At 42.5% G+C, this 15,976-nt stretch overlaps 1 protein-coding gene across 2 annotated transcripts in view; it reads left to right on the forward strand.

The window, feature by feature from the left end:
- The window catches only part of DENND1B (DENN domain containing 1B), a 1,047,500-nt gene that overhangs the window by 863,903 nt on the left and 167,621 nt on the right, over positions 1-15,976 (forward strand). For both annotated transcript variants that reach the window (XM_069232125.1, XM_069232124.1), the window contains one exon: positions 8,966-9,067. In XM_069232125.1, coding sequence (XP_069088226.1) covers positions 8,966-9,067 — 102 coding nt within the window. The remainder of the gene's footprint in view (positions 1-8,965; positions 9,068-15,976) is intronic.

Consider the following 15,976-nt stretch of genomic DNA (forward strand, 5'->3'; position numbering starts at 1 on the left):
TAAAATGTGCAGCTAAGCTCAATCCTACAAGCAAAGCAATTAATACTATAGTTAATTACAACTAACACTCCTGCAAATATGTATCTATATCTACCACTATTGTTACTAGTCTCCATGGTTTTTCTTAACCCAGACCATTTGTAAAATGTGGCAGTAACAACTTCTCCTATAATTCCCACTTGTGCAATAGTGGCAAACATTGCCCATGCGAGGAAGTTACATTTTTATTTAGTAGGTCTTCATGAGGTTGGTTTTGTTTTTTCCCAATCCAAAATGGTGGCAAATGTGTTTCCCTTTACTAATTACTTCCCGATCCAAAATGGTGATTTCTCTCTTTACTGTTTTGTCGCTTCCTGCCTTATTTGGTATATAAGGGGTTGGTTTCTTCTTTTTCTTTGCTTTGCAACTCTTCTTGCTTTGTGGTGTATCCTCACTCCTGTTGGCGGTTCCTGTTGGTGGTTCTTGTCGGCAGTCTCTGTTGGCAGCTCCTGCTTGGCTTCCTGGTGCTGCCTCTTTCTTCTCATGCCTGGTTCCTAGTACACTCCCTGGAACCTTTCTTCCATCTTCTGGAGTTCCTGTGTGCTGGATGTTTTTTCCCTTTGGGGTTTTTCCTCTGTGGGACTCCTTCTGGAAGGCAGAGTCTGTCTTGGCATTCTCATTGTCGGCAGTACTATGGCTACCGGACCAGGTTGCCCCTATCTTGGACATGCTGGGACATACAAGAATCAAAACCCAACTCCTGTTGATACTAAGAACTGTAAGAGGGGGTCAGAACGTGATAGCATCTGAGTTAGCACTGATAGAGCGTAGCCCTCCCTCTCACTGCAGAACAAAGTAAAGCATTTATTGTAATCGGGCATTCCCAGAACAGGGGCACAACAGAGACCTTATCTCAGCTCTTAAAAGGCATACATGCAAGTGTCATCCCAAGTTACTGGATCAGACACATCCTAGTGTGTCTGCCTCTGTAAAGGCTTGGCCATTAGGGAAAAGTTAGGAATCCACTGCTGGCATTAGCCCACATTCCCAAGAATATCCTGACTTCTTTCTGAGTAACTGGCAGATTCGTTTGCAGAATCGCTGAGATTCTCTCTTGTGACACCTTCCTCGCTCCTTTCTCAATGTGATGTTTGAGGGATAGAACTTCTCTTTTACAGTACTACAACTTTGTCGGAGATGTCCATTCTCAGATAAGTGGTTCCACAGAGCAATGGTGTCATGCTTGCAAGCTTCCTGGGTATTTGATGCCACCAATAGGTCTTCAATATATTGCACCAAGACTGAATGAAAAGACATTTCCAGTGACTTCAGATTTGTTTTAAGGATCTGGTTGAAAATGGAAGGACTCTCCATATACCCTTGTGGGACTTGGCACCATGCCAAAACATGACTGCTGGACCAGAATGCAAAAAGGAACTGGCTATCCTTGCAAAATAGTATGGCAAAAAAGGCTTGGCAAAGATCAAGTACAGTGAACCACTCGGCCTCACATGGAGTCTGAAACATTATCACAGCTGGATTTGGTACAACGGGAAAACAAGAAACATCAATGGCATTACTTTTTCTCAAATCCTGCACTATGTGGTACTTGCTGTTATGTTTCGGCAAGACCATAATTTGTGAGTTACATGAACTCACTATAATCTCTTTTAGGATGCCTTGTTGAATCATTGAGTCGATCACAGGAGTAATCCCAGCAATAGTTTCAGGGGTCTTATTATATTGTGGGGTTCTCGGATATTCAGCATTAGGTTTCACTGTTGTGTGGATAGGTTCAACACCTTTGATGAGACCTGTCTTTTCCTGAAAAGTCCCAGACTTCAGGTAACACTGTGTTCTGCTTTACAAGTTTAAAGAAAACATCTTCATCATGAGTTTGATACTCAATTCCTTTTGAGGTACAATAAATGGAACAATTTAGCTTACACAAAAGGTTGCATAGAAGCAGACTTAGAGACTCAAATCAGACACCACAAATCAATGATTCTCCTCAAAGGACCCTATTTTAACAGATACATCTTCAGTGATTGGGTTGTCAGTAGTTTATTATAAACAGCTACTAATTGGATTTTTTTACCGAAGCTGGGTAGTTTGGGAACCTATGTTATTATCACAGTAGAGTGGGTATCCCCAGTTTCAATAAAGAACGATACAAAGAGGCCATTAGCCTCACCACCCACAAATGGACCACTGTGGTCTACTTCTCAGGTTCTACCAAGTACGCCATCCTCCTCCCCTCTCGAGCACCATCATTGTGACAGGTCTGAGTTGTTGTCCTTGTCTCTTTGTATCATCGAGTACTGTTGATATGAACCCTGATTTACAAAAGGATTTTTATTTGGTTTGTTGACGTAATTCAGGTTTGATCTGGAAGCATTTGCCTTCTGTTGTGGCATTGGGGCTTGTGGAAGCTGCATTTTCAGAGTTTGGGGAACATTACAATTTTGAGCTCTTTGTCTCTGTACATGTTGTGTCTGGAATGTATCATTATTAACCTGAAGTTTCATAAATCCACTATTCTGAACCTGGTTCTCATTCACCATGTTACCAGCATTGAAACTATACTTCTACTTCCAATGTCCGCAATCACAACAAGGATTTGTTCTCTTCAAAGTAGCCACACCAATTCGTGTACTCATATCAATTGGGATACCACCACCTCTACTCTGTTGTTTAAATCCACTTCCACCTTGCATTATCGAAACTCCCTGTTGATACATTCCTTGCATAAACCACCATGCCCAACAAACTGTTGGCTGTGACTTAATTGACAGCTTTCCTTTGTGCCATCATCAGCTTCTCTTTCAATTACTTTAGCTCCATCTCCAGTTCATCACTACATTTTTTGGCATACCTCAATATTTCATCAATAGACTTACTCTGCCAACAAATCAAATGCTGTTGAATCATCATGCAAACTTTAGATCTCAATCCATGCACAAACCTGAACTCAAAATATCCCATATCTTTGGTCTCAACACTTTCTGTTCCACTATACCGTTTAAACACCTGCAATAGTCTCTTAAAATAAAAGTCTCATGACTCTCCGGACTTTTGAGTCGTTCTGTCAATCTTGACCCAATCAATGTCTTTACAAGAGACACCTTTGATTTCAAGAATGTAATTGCATAATGGTGATACCTCATCACTACCAGAGATGAAGCCATCATTGTTGGATGTCTCATAGGTTCTTTTTCAGGCCAATCCACAGCTATTTCGCATTCAGCCCACAAATCACTTGGAACTACAATTTTAGACAAGGTAGTTTTAAAGCTATTCACAGGACCTATGACATTTTCAAAAAATGGTCAACCTGTCTATACCCTTGCCCTGGTTTTCCCCTCAATTTTGGGAAGTCATTAGCAAATGACGCAAGATCACTTCTACTCCAGGGCACGTAAACATAACCTCCACCAGGTTCTTCCCTCATTGGGAGAATTTGTATATCCCCCTTCTCTTCCTACTGTTCCAACTGGAGGCAGTTCTAATCCTACTTTCTTTGGTTCCTTCTGCTTTACCCATCTGCCTTCCAATCTAGTCGGCTTTCTGCATTTTCGAATGTAGCCAATTAATTTCCTTATCTGCAAATTCATTTCTAAAGGTTTCATGTTTGTGAGATCATGGTCATTAAAGCTTAAATGGTAACTTCTCTGTAAGGCTTTGGATTTATTCAAATCACTTTCGTAATTGTGAGCTAATTTAGGCCAATTTTTCATAAGCCTGTCCTGCACGTCTTGTGATAACTTTACATATGAGCAAGAGCTTATTTTCTTGGTATCTAATTGAGACATGTCAAGGGTTCCAAGTATCTTCTCATTTAATTCAAATTTTAATTTAGCCACATCTATTGTCTTTTCTCTTTCTTTGGTTTGAACAGTGTTTCCACTTGCTTCTGAACTTTCACCTTCACCTTGAATGTATCTGCCTTTTAGCTAATCATCTAATTGTTGGGGACTTAGACCTGGTTGCTCTGCTGCAATATTAATTATCTCCTGTCCCCTTGCAGTATTTGGATTTGCATTACCTGGTGAATTCTAAATGGAGATATTCAAATTTGGCATACCTAAGAGTTTTCCTGTCCTAGGGGTACTGCAGTTAGCATTTGGAGGTACACTGGTCTTGGGTAAGAAAAAGGGTGGCGATCTTTGTGGAAACCTTTCGTTCAGGGAAAACCTTGTCTGACTTAATATTGGATCTACACTTGCAGTACGTGGTGTATTCCCTTGTCTCAGGATTGAAGGGATTCTTCTCAGTGTCGAGCCCACAGGATTGCTACCTGAGGTATCTATTTCAGTAGGAACAGCTAAAGTATGTTTCATACTTCCTATCACTCCAGGTTTATACAAGGGGACTACAGAAACAATGGTGATGGGAAAAGTTGTTCAATACAGTATAGATACATTTTGAGGGACTGCCATTCCTGAACCCTCTCCTATTGAATGTGAACTTACATCTGCTGGTGCAGTAGGCACATCAGAATTCCCATTGATATTTGCATCACTCACTGCTCTCTCTTGGGTTACATTATATGGGGGTGGGAGATTTACCAATAGTTCATTTATGAAATCATCATCTGAATCGCTCACTGTCCTCCCTTCTGTTCTCAGTATCATCTATCTCTTCCTCCTTCTTTTTTAATTCCATTTACCTTTTCCCTTGTCAGCCTAGTTCCCTCAATCACATCAGTTCTCCATGTCTTTTGTTCTCCATCCCACCTAGCATCTGCACAAGTGCAGGTTGCTTTGGTGACCCTTGATTGGTATCTTTCCTTCTGTTTCTGATGAGCTATGTGTTCACTAGCATTAAGTGTTTCCTATTATGAAGGTCTAGTAGGCAGTTCATGTTGTGCAACACCCTCATACAACACTCTCCTTAAATGTTCAATGATCCTCAAATTATGTGTGCCATAGCTTGAAAATGTCAGTGCAACCTCCTTCTCAGTGATTTTATACAATTTTCAAGCCAGATACACATGTGATGACCCACATTTATTGCCATATAATGACCTAGTGTACTTTCGGGAGGTGCCTCTACTCCCATTCTACCAGGTGTAGTCACATCTCCTTTTATTAGACTTTGTAGTGCTTTAAAGAATTTCATTTTCAATCAAAATATGCGTATTTCACAAATAACTTTCTGTTCAAACCAGGAAATTATCCTTCACCAACATGGCATCTACAACCATTACCAGCTCTGGTCTCTGACATATCCAAACAATAACAGCGCAGCTGTACACTAACCCACCAATACCAGCACAGCCCCTTGTGACCTCGACCTCACTCCTTGGTGCGGCTTACCCTCCATTACAATTTTTCACAAACACATTCTCTCTCATCAATCTACACAGAAAACAAATACAAGCAATTTCAGCAACTAACTTTGTCTGCTCCTCTAAAGGAATTAAAGTATTCGAAAACTTCAAGAAACGGTCAGGAGTAACGCTTTCCGACCTACCCTGACACAAGCTTGAATAAAACCTCAACCTCACTCGGATTGATACAGTTCCTCCCCATGCACTGAGATTCACTATACCAACAACACCTCACAATCACTCAAAGATACGATCCCTATCTAATAATGCTGTCAGCAATGTCTCATGACTAGCACCACAACACAGGCGACAACTACAATATAGTGTATTCTACACTTTTCAATACCATATCCTGGTACAACAACAGACCTGATAACCACTTCAACTTATATGCATTAAGCACCACATTCACGCAACAACTTGAAGCATCTCTGCAGAACATTACACAATCACTGCAAGCTAAGCATGAACAATTGCAAAGTGCAACCCTAATAATACTCAAACCTCCGCTGTTATAATTCATTCCCAAACTGCTGGACCTCAATCAGTCCTCTGAATGAACAATGGCACGGGCTTCAGACCATTGGTCTGGGTTTGGGCAATTTCTGAATGGAACACCCTAACTCCCTCAGTCCCCTGGCAATTCTACCAGTTGATGGAGCGCTGAGCCTATCTTTCTAAATTGGTTACTAGGAGGACCTTTGTTGTCGAGAAGTGAAGGGAGTTAACATTAATCAAAACAATTTCCAATTAATAGTGTAACACATTAGGATACACAATGAGGGCCAGAAATCAGGGACAAAGATAAGGAGTTTTGATACACGTTAACAGTTGGGTTAATAAGTTAGTCTCAAAAACATGCTCTAAAGATACAAGATTATAACTTGATAGCCAAATCTGAAGAAGCTTAGGTGAATCAGCATGAGATAAACCAGAAGTTCAATTACTGCAATACAGAACATTAACAATAAAATATGGTACTCTAGAAAAAAGTCTTCGATCCTCTCTCCTAAACATGAATAATGTCTGAAGTCATCTAGCTTAAGACCTAAATAAATCAAAATGATGAAATTGGGGAAAATCTCAAAAAGTCAGACAAAAAAGGAGAAAAATGTATATACGCTTTGCTTATCAGGGAAGAAGTCAGCAATTCAGAAACTCAGTCAGGAGTCTCCTGGAGAAAAATGAAGTGTTAGCTTAAAGGGCTAAAAGGGAAAGCATAGAGGTCCGCACCTTTCAAAGTCTAAAAGGATAGTCTCACATCTCAACCTGTGAGGGCACAAGTTAATACCATACAGATCTTCTAAGCTTCACCCCTCATTCACACCATCAGGGGTTCCATTGTCCTTCCCATTCTTACGTTGTGATCTGCAACATTTGTGGATAATTCCAGACCAATCCTGGAAACGCCATTGGCCTTGGACACTTGTAAATCCTTGATACATTACTGAATAGGGGCTATCAGTGAACACTCCCTTTCTCCATGTTCCTCATCCATCAAGGTCTCTTTCACGGGCTCTCTATCACTAATATACAGTGTAGTATCTTTTCTCAAGCTAACATTTTCATGTGAATGTACATGCAAAGAAAAAGACATGGAAGCAGAAATGGAAAATAACATTTCATGGCGAAAGAAATTCAGGCCTTGTTGGGTCAAGTTTAAATGTATAATTTAAAAGTGCACATTTAATACGTGTCAGTTGTGCCCATACCTACATATATCTGAGAATGTCAGTATATGAATTGAAATTAAGCTCACATTACATTTTAGGCAAAAATCGTGCTGGATACTTGAGTAGGAAAGAGTTTTTTCTAGCACACAACATTTAAATGAAGTGTGTAAGTACTTCAGAAAATATCAAAATGAGGAACACAAACAAAGCACATTTTTTGTTATTTATGAAGTGTGTTGGAAATAAATACTTTAATATGATCAAAGCAAATCATTACACTAGGTGATGCAATTTCCACACATTTTCATTCGTGCACTGTATCGTTTTATTAGTAAAGCTGTATGCCTGTACAAATGTAATGGTTATTTCAATTGAAAATGTGTTGTATGTAATGGCAATGTGCTACCACATCATGAATACTCTACTCTACACCACTCCACTCTACTCTGCACCCCTTCACACCACTGCACTCTACTCTGCACCACTTCACTTTACACCACTCAATGCCACTGCACTCCCTCCACGCCACTGCACTCTGCCATTTCACGCCTTGTCTCTCTACTCTACCCTGAACCACTCTACGCCAGTGCACCCTTTGCCACTGTACTCTACACCACTGCACTCTGTCAATGCACTCCACATCTCTACAGACTATGCCATACCAGTCTACTGTACACAACTCAACTCTCCACCACTCTGCAACAGTGCATTCCACGCCAGTCCACTATATGCCACTCTGATCTACTCTGCGCCACTGTACTCAACACCACTGCACTCTACGCCATTTTTCTCTATGCCATTACACTATATGACACTCTACGCAACCACACTTTACCCTGCACCACACCACACCACGCCACTCTACTTTGAAATAATCTACTCTCTGCCACTGCACTTTATGCCACTCTACTTGGAGTATAGCTGCACTCTACACAGCAGCACTCTATCTCTGCATTCAGTGTAACATACTCTACATCACTATACTTTACCCCGCTGCTCTCTATGCCCCTCTACTCCCCTCTACACCACTGCACTCTGCAACTCTACTCTCCCACACTGCACTCTTCTCCACTGAACTCTACGCCACTCTACTCTGCACTAATCCACCCTACGCTACTCCACTCTGACACTACACTATGCCACTGCACTCTACAGCACTATATTGTGCTCTGCACCACTCTGCTACTCAACACTGCTGCACTCTGTGCTTCTCGACTCTACTCTGCAGTCTACGCCACTGCACTCTATGCCATTCTACTCTGCTCCACTGCCCTCTGCATCACTCAACTCTTTGGCACTCCACTCTGCACCACTCTACTCTACTCTGTGCCACTCCATCCTGCACCACTACATTATGCACAACTGCACTGAACTATGCACATCTCTAATCTATGCCACTGCATTCTACAAATCTGCATTGTACACCGTTGAATTCAATGACACTCCAATGCTACTGCACTTTACACCACTATACTCTGCAACTCTCTACATCAATCCACTCTACACCAGTCCACTCTACTCTGTGCCACTCCAGTGTATGCCACTCTATGCGATTCCACACTATGCCACTCCAATACACAACAGTCTTTGCCATTCCACTCTGCAACACTCTGCTCCACTTTCCTGTACTCCACTAACTATTAGCCATGCTGAACAGCAGCCACGCTAGTGTACAAATGGTTAAAACAGATTGGCAAAGCCAGTAGCTCTTGCATAGCTGAGATCTATTGGCTTTGCTAATGCTTGTTTTTAAACTGCCATCCATTAGCCAGCATAGACCGTTCGTAGCGAGAGCTACCCAAGTATCACGTTCCTCATTAGTATGACACAATATCACATAACTATTAAAACCATTCTAAATTTTAATAGACTGGAAATGGAATGTTAGACTTTCAATAGTTCAAAAATATCTGCTTAACATTTTGGCAACACGATATTGAAATAAGCATCTTGTGAATCCCTATGTATTTTTTCCATTTAGGGAGAACGCATTACCTTCTGTGAGGGCAGTTTTGTAAAGCATCGCTCCAGCACTACCAAACATTTCCTGGAAACTGCTGTGAACCTCCAGCTTTTTAAACAGGTAAAATTGTGCATTATGATATAAATGTGTATGCTTTTGTCCTCCTGGTGTTATGCCGATCATTTATGAAATTGTGATCTGATATGTTAGAATGGGTGGAAGAAAGTTTTCAGTAGACTATGTTTATAAATTCATTTAAAAGACTATAAGCAATCAACTGAAGGTGGGACATACCAAGGGAAAATATTTTCAATACACATTATGAATAATCTTTTAAGAATACACTAAAACGTCATTGCTTTCTTTCTTAAAACTGAAATATCCTTTTGACTGCACTTAGTAAAATTGTTGTTAAAATATCCACTGAAGAAATGACTTTATAAGAATGCATCATACCTGGCGTAAATACATCGAAATGAGCTCTAATTATTTCATCAAACAGGAGCCTATTTCGTTGTATAACTGTTCATTCTTTAAAAGAGTTAATGTTATGATGTTGGTTCTATCTGATAACCATGTTTTAGCTCTACTTCGCTGTGTCCTTTCGTGTACTTCCTAACAGCTGATAAAACTCTATATCTAATTGAGACTTCTAGCTGCAGAATACTTATGTTGAAATTATCCCCAGGCACCAGACTGGATCCAGAAGATTTTTCATTTACAGTATCCCTGAGAGCCAGTTGATGGAGACTATCAGCTCCATGTGTGTTGTCCGCTCTAGAAGGATGTCCATGGCACCTATAAAAGTGCCACCCAGGCACGATAACGTCAGTTCTTTTCTTTCCACACCAGTAGTGCAGTTCTGAAGAGAGCTACCTCGTCAGTCATTTTTTGACTGATTTTTTTGACTGTTCGTTGACTCGTTTTCAAGGTTTTAACTCCTGCTGTGGCAGGGATGTCATCCAAAAAGGCCAGCTTCAAGCCCTGCAGCGCTTGTCATCGGCCAATTTTGGTGACAGACATGCACCTTGTTTGTCAGTGGTGCCTCAAGCATGACCACAACCCAAAGTTGCTGCACCATAAACCCCAAGGCTTTGAGGGAGCGATTCCTCAGGCTGATGGCAGCCCAAAGTGCAACGCTCTAGGTGCTGGTAAAAGCTTTTGGCTTCAGCTAGCGCTGGGATGCCTCAGATTGCCATGCACTTTATAAATTCCAAAGTATACCACAGTACAGTCTCAGCACAAGAAGAAGGTGAAGTGCTCTTCGAATTCTCCCCATCCGTTGGCTGATGAGATTGCAGGAGCATCCGCATTTTAGGCCCCACTCAGCTGTTGAGCTTGGGCTGGCTCCGCACCTCCCTGAGCTTCCAGGAGATGGAGCAAACCCGCCCAATTAAGAGTTTTATGAGTCCATGCGCCTCATATTTGTGCTGGCTGACTCCTCTGCCGCACCTTTGGGCCCTGAGGAGACAGCAAGGGGCCCCTTTTGGTTCTACGCTGGTGGCTTCAGCCTCGGGACCAGTTGGGCCCCAGGAATCATTTTCTGGATTCGGACCAGCATCGGTCATTCCACCTCGACCTTTCCCGATGCTGGTGACGATGCTCATGGTGCCCACCAAAGCTGCCCCTCCCAACTGACTGGAGCTGTGCCTTCCATGTTGGAGCCTGAGACCTATTCCTATGGGTTAGGATTCGGAAAGGAATGGGAGGGGTCACTGGGCCCTGAAGAATACCAGCCCTGTGTAGATCCCAACATGCTGTGGTGTGGGGAACTGGGTGAAGCTATTGGACTGAATACTTCTTTAGATATTGATATGCTTTCTCTCTTTACCATGCCTACGGAGGAAGAAGCTTCTTTTGTGATAGTGGTACGGAGGGTGGCTGAGCTCCTTGACCTTCAACTGCCTTTGGTGGCAGTCAAGACTAATGTCTTGACAGAGGTGCTGTAACTGGGTGTCTCACCCTTCAGAACTGCTACTCCTATTTAATGACGCCCTCACCGATTTACTTCCGGGGACTTAGTCCAAACCGAGCACAGGTGCTCCTATGAATAAAACGATTCCCCATCGCACCACCCCCAGAGACCCAACTTTTCCACCCATGCTTCCCACCCTACAAACAGATTTCTAGGGACAGGGAAGTTCCCTGTCAGGCCCTAGTTTTCCACACCAGTAGTCAGTGCTCTTCATGGCTTCGCACTTCTGCCGTGGGAAGGCGAGAAAAGAAACTGATGTCGGCGCACCTGGGTGGTGTCAATATAGGTGATGTGGATGTCCAGTGCGGACGTTGATGACGATGCACATGGGGCCGATCAACGCCACCTACTGGTGTGCAACGGTAGTGCTCATGAAAAATCTTCTGGATCCAGTCTGACACCTGGGGATTATTCTAAGGTAAGGAATCTGCAGATAGCCATAGTCTCTACCAGATGAGTTGTTACTGAAGGTGTGTAACTTGTCCTTTAAGTGGATCCAAAGTCACTTGGGAGAAAAACCCTATCTGCTTGAGTCAATGGTCATTAAAAAAGTCTTGCTTCTCTGTATTTCAACTCTTGGATTTTTTTAAATTAAGTTTACGTATGCAGCTTCAACAGTTTCACATAAAAATGTTTCAAAGGTTCTGGATACAGTCAGGTGAATTGTATGGTCATGTTTACGGGGGTAATGGGCTAGTCTCTCCCACCACCCAAACCCAATGCCACGTCTTAGGCTGCTGCTTCCAACTACTAAGTTTGCTACTGTTAGAAATGGGGTCTCTGGCTGGCTGTCAGTTTGCACTCTGTCCAAGCAGAGACCCTCACTCTAGTCAGGGTAAGGGAGATACACAGCCCAGATTACCCTTGCTCACCCCCTTGGTAGTTTGGCAAAAGCAGTCAGACCTAGCTCAGAAGCAATATGTAAAGTATTTGTACAAAACAGGCACTGTAACACAGTGAAGACACCACAAAAGGAATCCACACCAGTTTAGAAAAATAGCTAATATATATCTAAATTAAACAAGACCAAAGTGACAAAAATCCAACATACACAAACAAAAACATAAATGTTTAAAATAAAGAGTCTTCATTCATAGAAATCAATGGATGCATTGTTTTAGCACAAAGTACCTGGTAGGCGTCAAAAATAAAGCTGCAAGGGCGATGTGCATCAGGAAAGCAAGCGATGCGGAAATTGCTTACTGACAATTGAGGCAGTGCGACGATTCTTTACTCGCTCCGGAGGGCGTGCCTCAATTCTTGTCTTGTAAGGGAGGCCATGCATCGATTCCAGGAGCGCAGCCTCTGGTCAGTGCGGAAATGTTGAAGACTTTGACGCTCAGGGTCCGTGCCTGGAAATTTCTGATGCACTTTGCAAGGAGTCCACGGTGAGAACAGGTACTGCATCGTTTTGCCAGCCGCGAGGCAGGCGCTGTGTAGAATTTTCAGCCGCAGGACGGGCGTGCATTGATCATTGTAACGTGCACACAGCTGTGTGTGGATTTTCCCCCACAAGTTATCGGCTTCCACTTCTAATGGTCCAGGGACTGGATTTGGCACCACTTAGTAAGTCAGGGCTCTCAGCAGAAGAGACTCAGCCCAAGCCTTTGGAGAAACGTAACAAGCAGGATTTCAGAAAGCAAAGTCCGGTTCTTTCCCTCTACAGGCAGAAGCAGCAGCAAGCCAGCACAGCAAAGCAACAGGCAGAGTGGCAGGTCCTACTCAAGAATCAAACTCTTTTCCTTGGCAAAGGTTCCTCTTGATCTAGAAGTAATCTGAAAATCTGGGGTTTTGGGTCCACTACTTGTACTCATTTTTGCCTTTGAAGTAGGCAAACTTCGAAGGAAAGCCTCTGTTGTTCACAAGATCCTGCCTTGCCCAAGCTTTGCTCCAAACACACTCCAGGGGATTGGAGTCTGCATTGTGTGAGGACAGGCACAGCCCTCTCAGGTGTAAATGTCAGCTCCTCTCTCCCAACTCTAGTCCAGGATACTCAAGAGGATATGCAGGACACTCCCCAGCTCCCTTTGTGTCACTGTCTAGTGGGAATTCACAGCCCAACTGTCAGTCTGACCCAGACGTGGATTCCGCAGCAAGGCAGAGGCACAGAATGTGTGGCATTTTCTAACAATCTGAAAACCAACTCTACCAAAAGATGTATTTTTAAATTGTGATTTCGGAGACCACAAACTCCATATCTCTACCTGCTCCCACTAGGAAGCTGCACTTAAAAGATATTTAAAGGCAGTCCTTGTGTTAGCCTATGAGAGGGATGGGCCTTGCAATAGTGAAAACCAAATTTAGCAGTATTTCACTATTAGGACATGTAAAACACACCAGACATGTCCTACCTTTTAAATACACTGCACCCTGTCCATGGGGCTACCTAGGGCCTACCTTAGGGGGGACTTACATGTAGTGAAGGTTTGGGCCTTCCAAGTGGGTACACTTGCTGGGTCAAATTGGCAGTTTAAAACTGCACACACAGACACTGCAGTGGCAGGTCTGTGACATGTTTACAGGGCTACTTATGTGGGTGGCACAATCAGTGCTGCAGGCCCACTAGTAGCATTTGATTTACAGGCCCTGGGGCACCTGTAGAGCACTTTACTAGGGACTTACTAGTAAATCAAATATGCCGGTCATGGATAACCAATCACCTACACAATTTAGACAGGCAGCACTTGAACTTTAGCACTGGTTGGCGGTGGTAAAGTGCCAAGAGTATCAAAACCAGCCAAAACGAATTGCAGCACAGTGTCCAAAAACAGGTGGTCAGAAGCAAAAAGTACAGGGAAACCACACCAAGAGCTGCCAGGTCTAACAACTACTATGTGGTCAGTTGTTCTCATCAGTTCCCCCCAGTTTTTTTTAATGTCCACACTAACTATTTATGTGCGGATTTGTGTAAGGGCACAGATAAATAGTGTCTGTTTTTTGTGGGTGGGATACAAGGGTGCATTCATCTCTGTGTATGTGAAGAACTAATATGTCTTCCTGTGGCTATGGAACAACAAATTATTGGTCAGCTTGTCAACATAGGATCATTACGCTTTAAAGATTACTACATCATGTTATTCCCTGTTGGGTATAGAGAGAATCGAAAATGAGTTAACAAGGAGCAAGAAGTGTAGTAGGAACCCCGAGGCATTATGTGGTTCAGGGGGGTGTTGAGCACAGAATTGAAAGCTAGGAAACAGTGGGCAGGAAAGGGGCATCGACATAGATGCAGGAGGTGGGGTTACATTATCATTTCCCCATGCATCTTAGTGGCAAGAGGTGCAAACCCCAGCGGTAAGTCTTCTGTCTGGGGGCTTGCTTCTTAAACATTATCTAAAGTTATCTGACCAATACCTAAAAAAAGATAAATGTCTGCTTAGATTTTTGTCTATTTCTTTAGAATAGCTATATTCCTACTGCTGAAATACATGGCATCATGTGCATATGTTGTTTTTCTGAACAGCTATATGGATTTACCCCAGTATACTCAAAATCTGCAAGCCTATTATTGGGAACCACTGGATGCCGCTTCATGAAAAATTCTGACCACAAACAAATGTGTGTCAAGAAGGGGCACTTATATCTTGGAGTTCACTGTGTTTATTCTAGCAGTCTAGTACTAACCTCAATGATCTCTCTTTGCAGCATTTACTATTGGACCAGTCTATACTTTAACTGCTCTCCAGTGAACTAAACCTAATGCCCATGTACACACCAACACATTCCCAATGACCAGTTGTGGCTTGCTGTGCAGTGTAGGGGCAGGGAGAAGGGGGAAAACAACAAAATAAACAACGAACATTAAATTAAAAAATAAATAAATAAAAACGTAACTGACTCCCGAGTCCCCACTATAACCCCTGTCTTCAGGCTGCACTACAGGCTCCCAGCCTGCCCTGCAGCCAATCTTAACTCTGCTGAAAGCAGAGTTAAGATTCGCTGCAGGCCGGCCAAACACACATGTGCACTGAGGGGAGTGCTCAGCACTCCCCCTTTGTCCCCTGTCATCCCCCAAGGACCCTACCCTTGAAAAAGAAAACAATAATAAACATAGTTTATTATAGTTTTCTTTTTAAAGATTTGCAGCTGCTGCTACATGGGGGGGGGGGGGTTGGGGGGCGATGTTCCTTGACCATGGAGGAGGATCCACCATGTTAGCTTTATAATGTTAAATTGCCAACATAAAATCTCCCTTTTGTCTTATTGCAGGTATCCTGCCTTATCAAATTGTAGTGTTTAGAGTCATATCTCAGTCCAGAGGGTGCTAGAAATATCTAGTTGTCATTGTTGAATTTCATTTTAAACCCCATATTTTATGTTAAATGCATGAATTTTAAAAGCAATGCACCACACTGTAAGTTCAGTTAGTGTGCGATTACTATGCCATAATGTGCCTTATTTTCACCTTCTAGAACAAGCCTCAATTGCTCCGCTGAGCTTTGCTTGGAAGGTAATAGTGAAAAAGAAAAGCACCTGTAGTCCAATTTGAGTGGACTTGTACATTAGGGCCTGGGGCAGTAAAGGTAATTTACAGTATTCACCAAGCATAATGCCCAGGAATTAATGGCTACCTTTGGTGGTGTTTCATTTTGTCTGTTTTAGCGACCTGTTGAGAGCAGAGTTAGTGTATCCATAAGCATAAGTATTGATCTGTGTGGTTGTGCTTCTTGGTGTATTTTATCCACCCCATGGATAATGTAAATCTGCTTAGCTTCATTCAAACTAATTAAAATATGCTTCTCATATATTCCTAATTCATTATTTTACTAATGCCATCAATGTTTTCTTGGTGATTTTTGGTATCTGAATAGCTATCATCTCACCTCAGCTCTAATCATCAAAGCCTTCACATTTCAGGTGATGTTATATTGAGGCAACACACACATCACCCTGAGATAAAACAGATCAGGAGGAGAGTTACAGAAGCTCATGAATGGCTGCTTAACGGCCATATTTCAGTTGAATAACCTCGGTTTCCTCAAACGCAGTGCCTCTAATATGGAGTGTTACTATTTGGATTGGACTGTCCTGTCCTTGATCCTCTCATTTCTTTC

Source organism: Pleurodeles waltl, chromosome 4_2 (genome assembly GCF_031143425.1).
Source record: "Pleurodeles waltl isolate 20211129_DDA chromosome 4_2, aPleWal1.hap1.20221129, whole genome shotgun sequence".
Lineage (NCBI taxonomy): Eukaryota > Metazoa > Chordata > Amphibia > Caudata > Salamandridae > Pleurodeles > Pleurodeles waltl.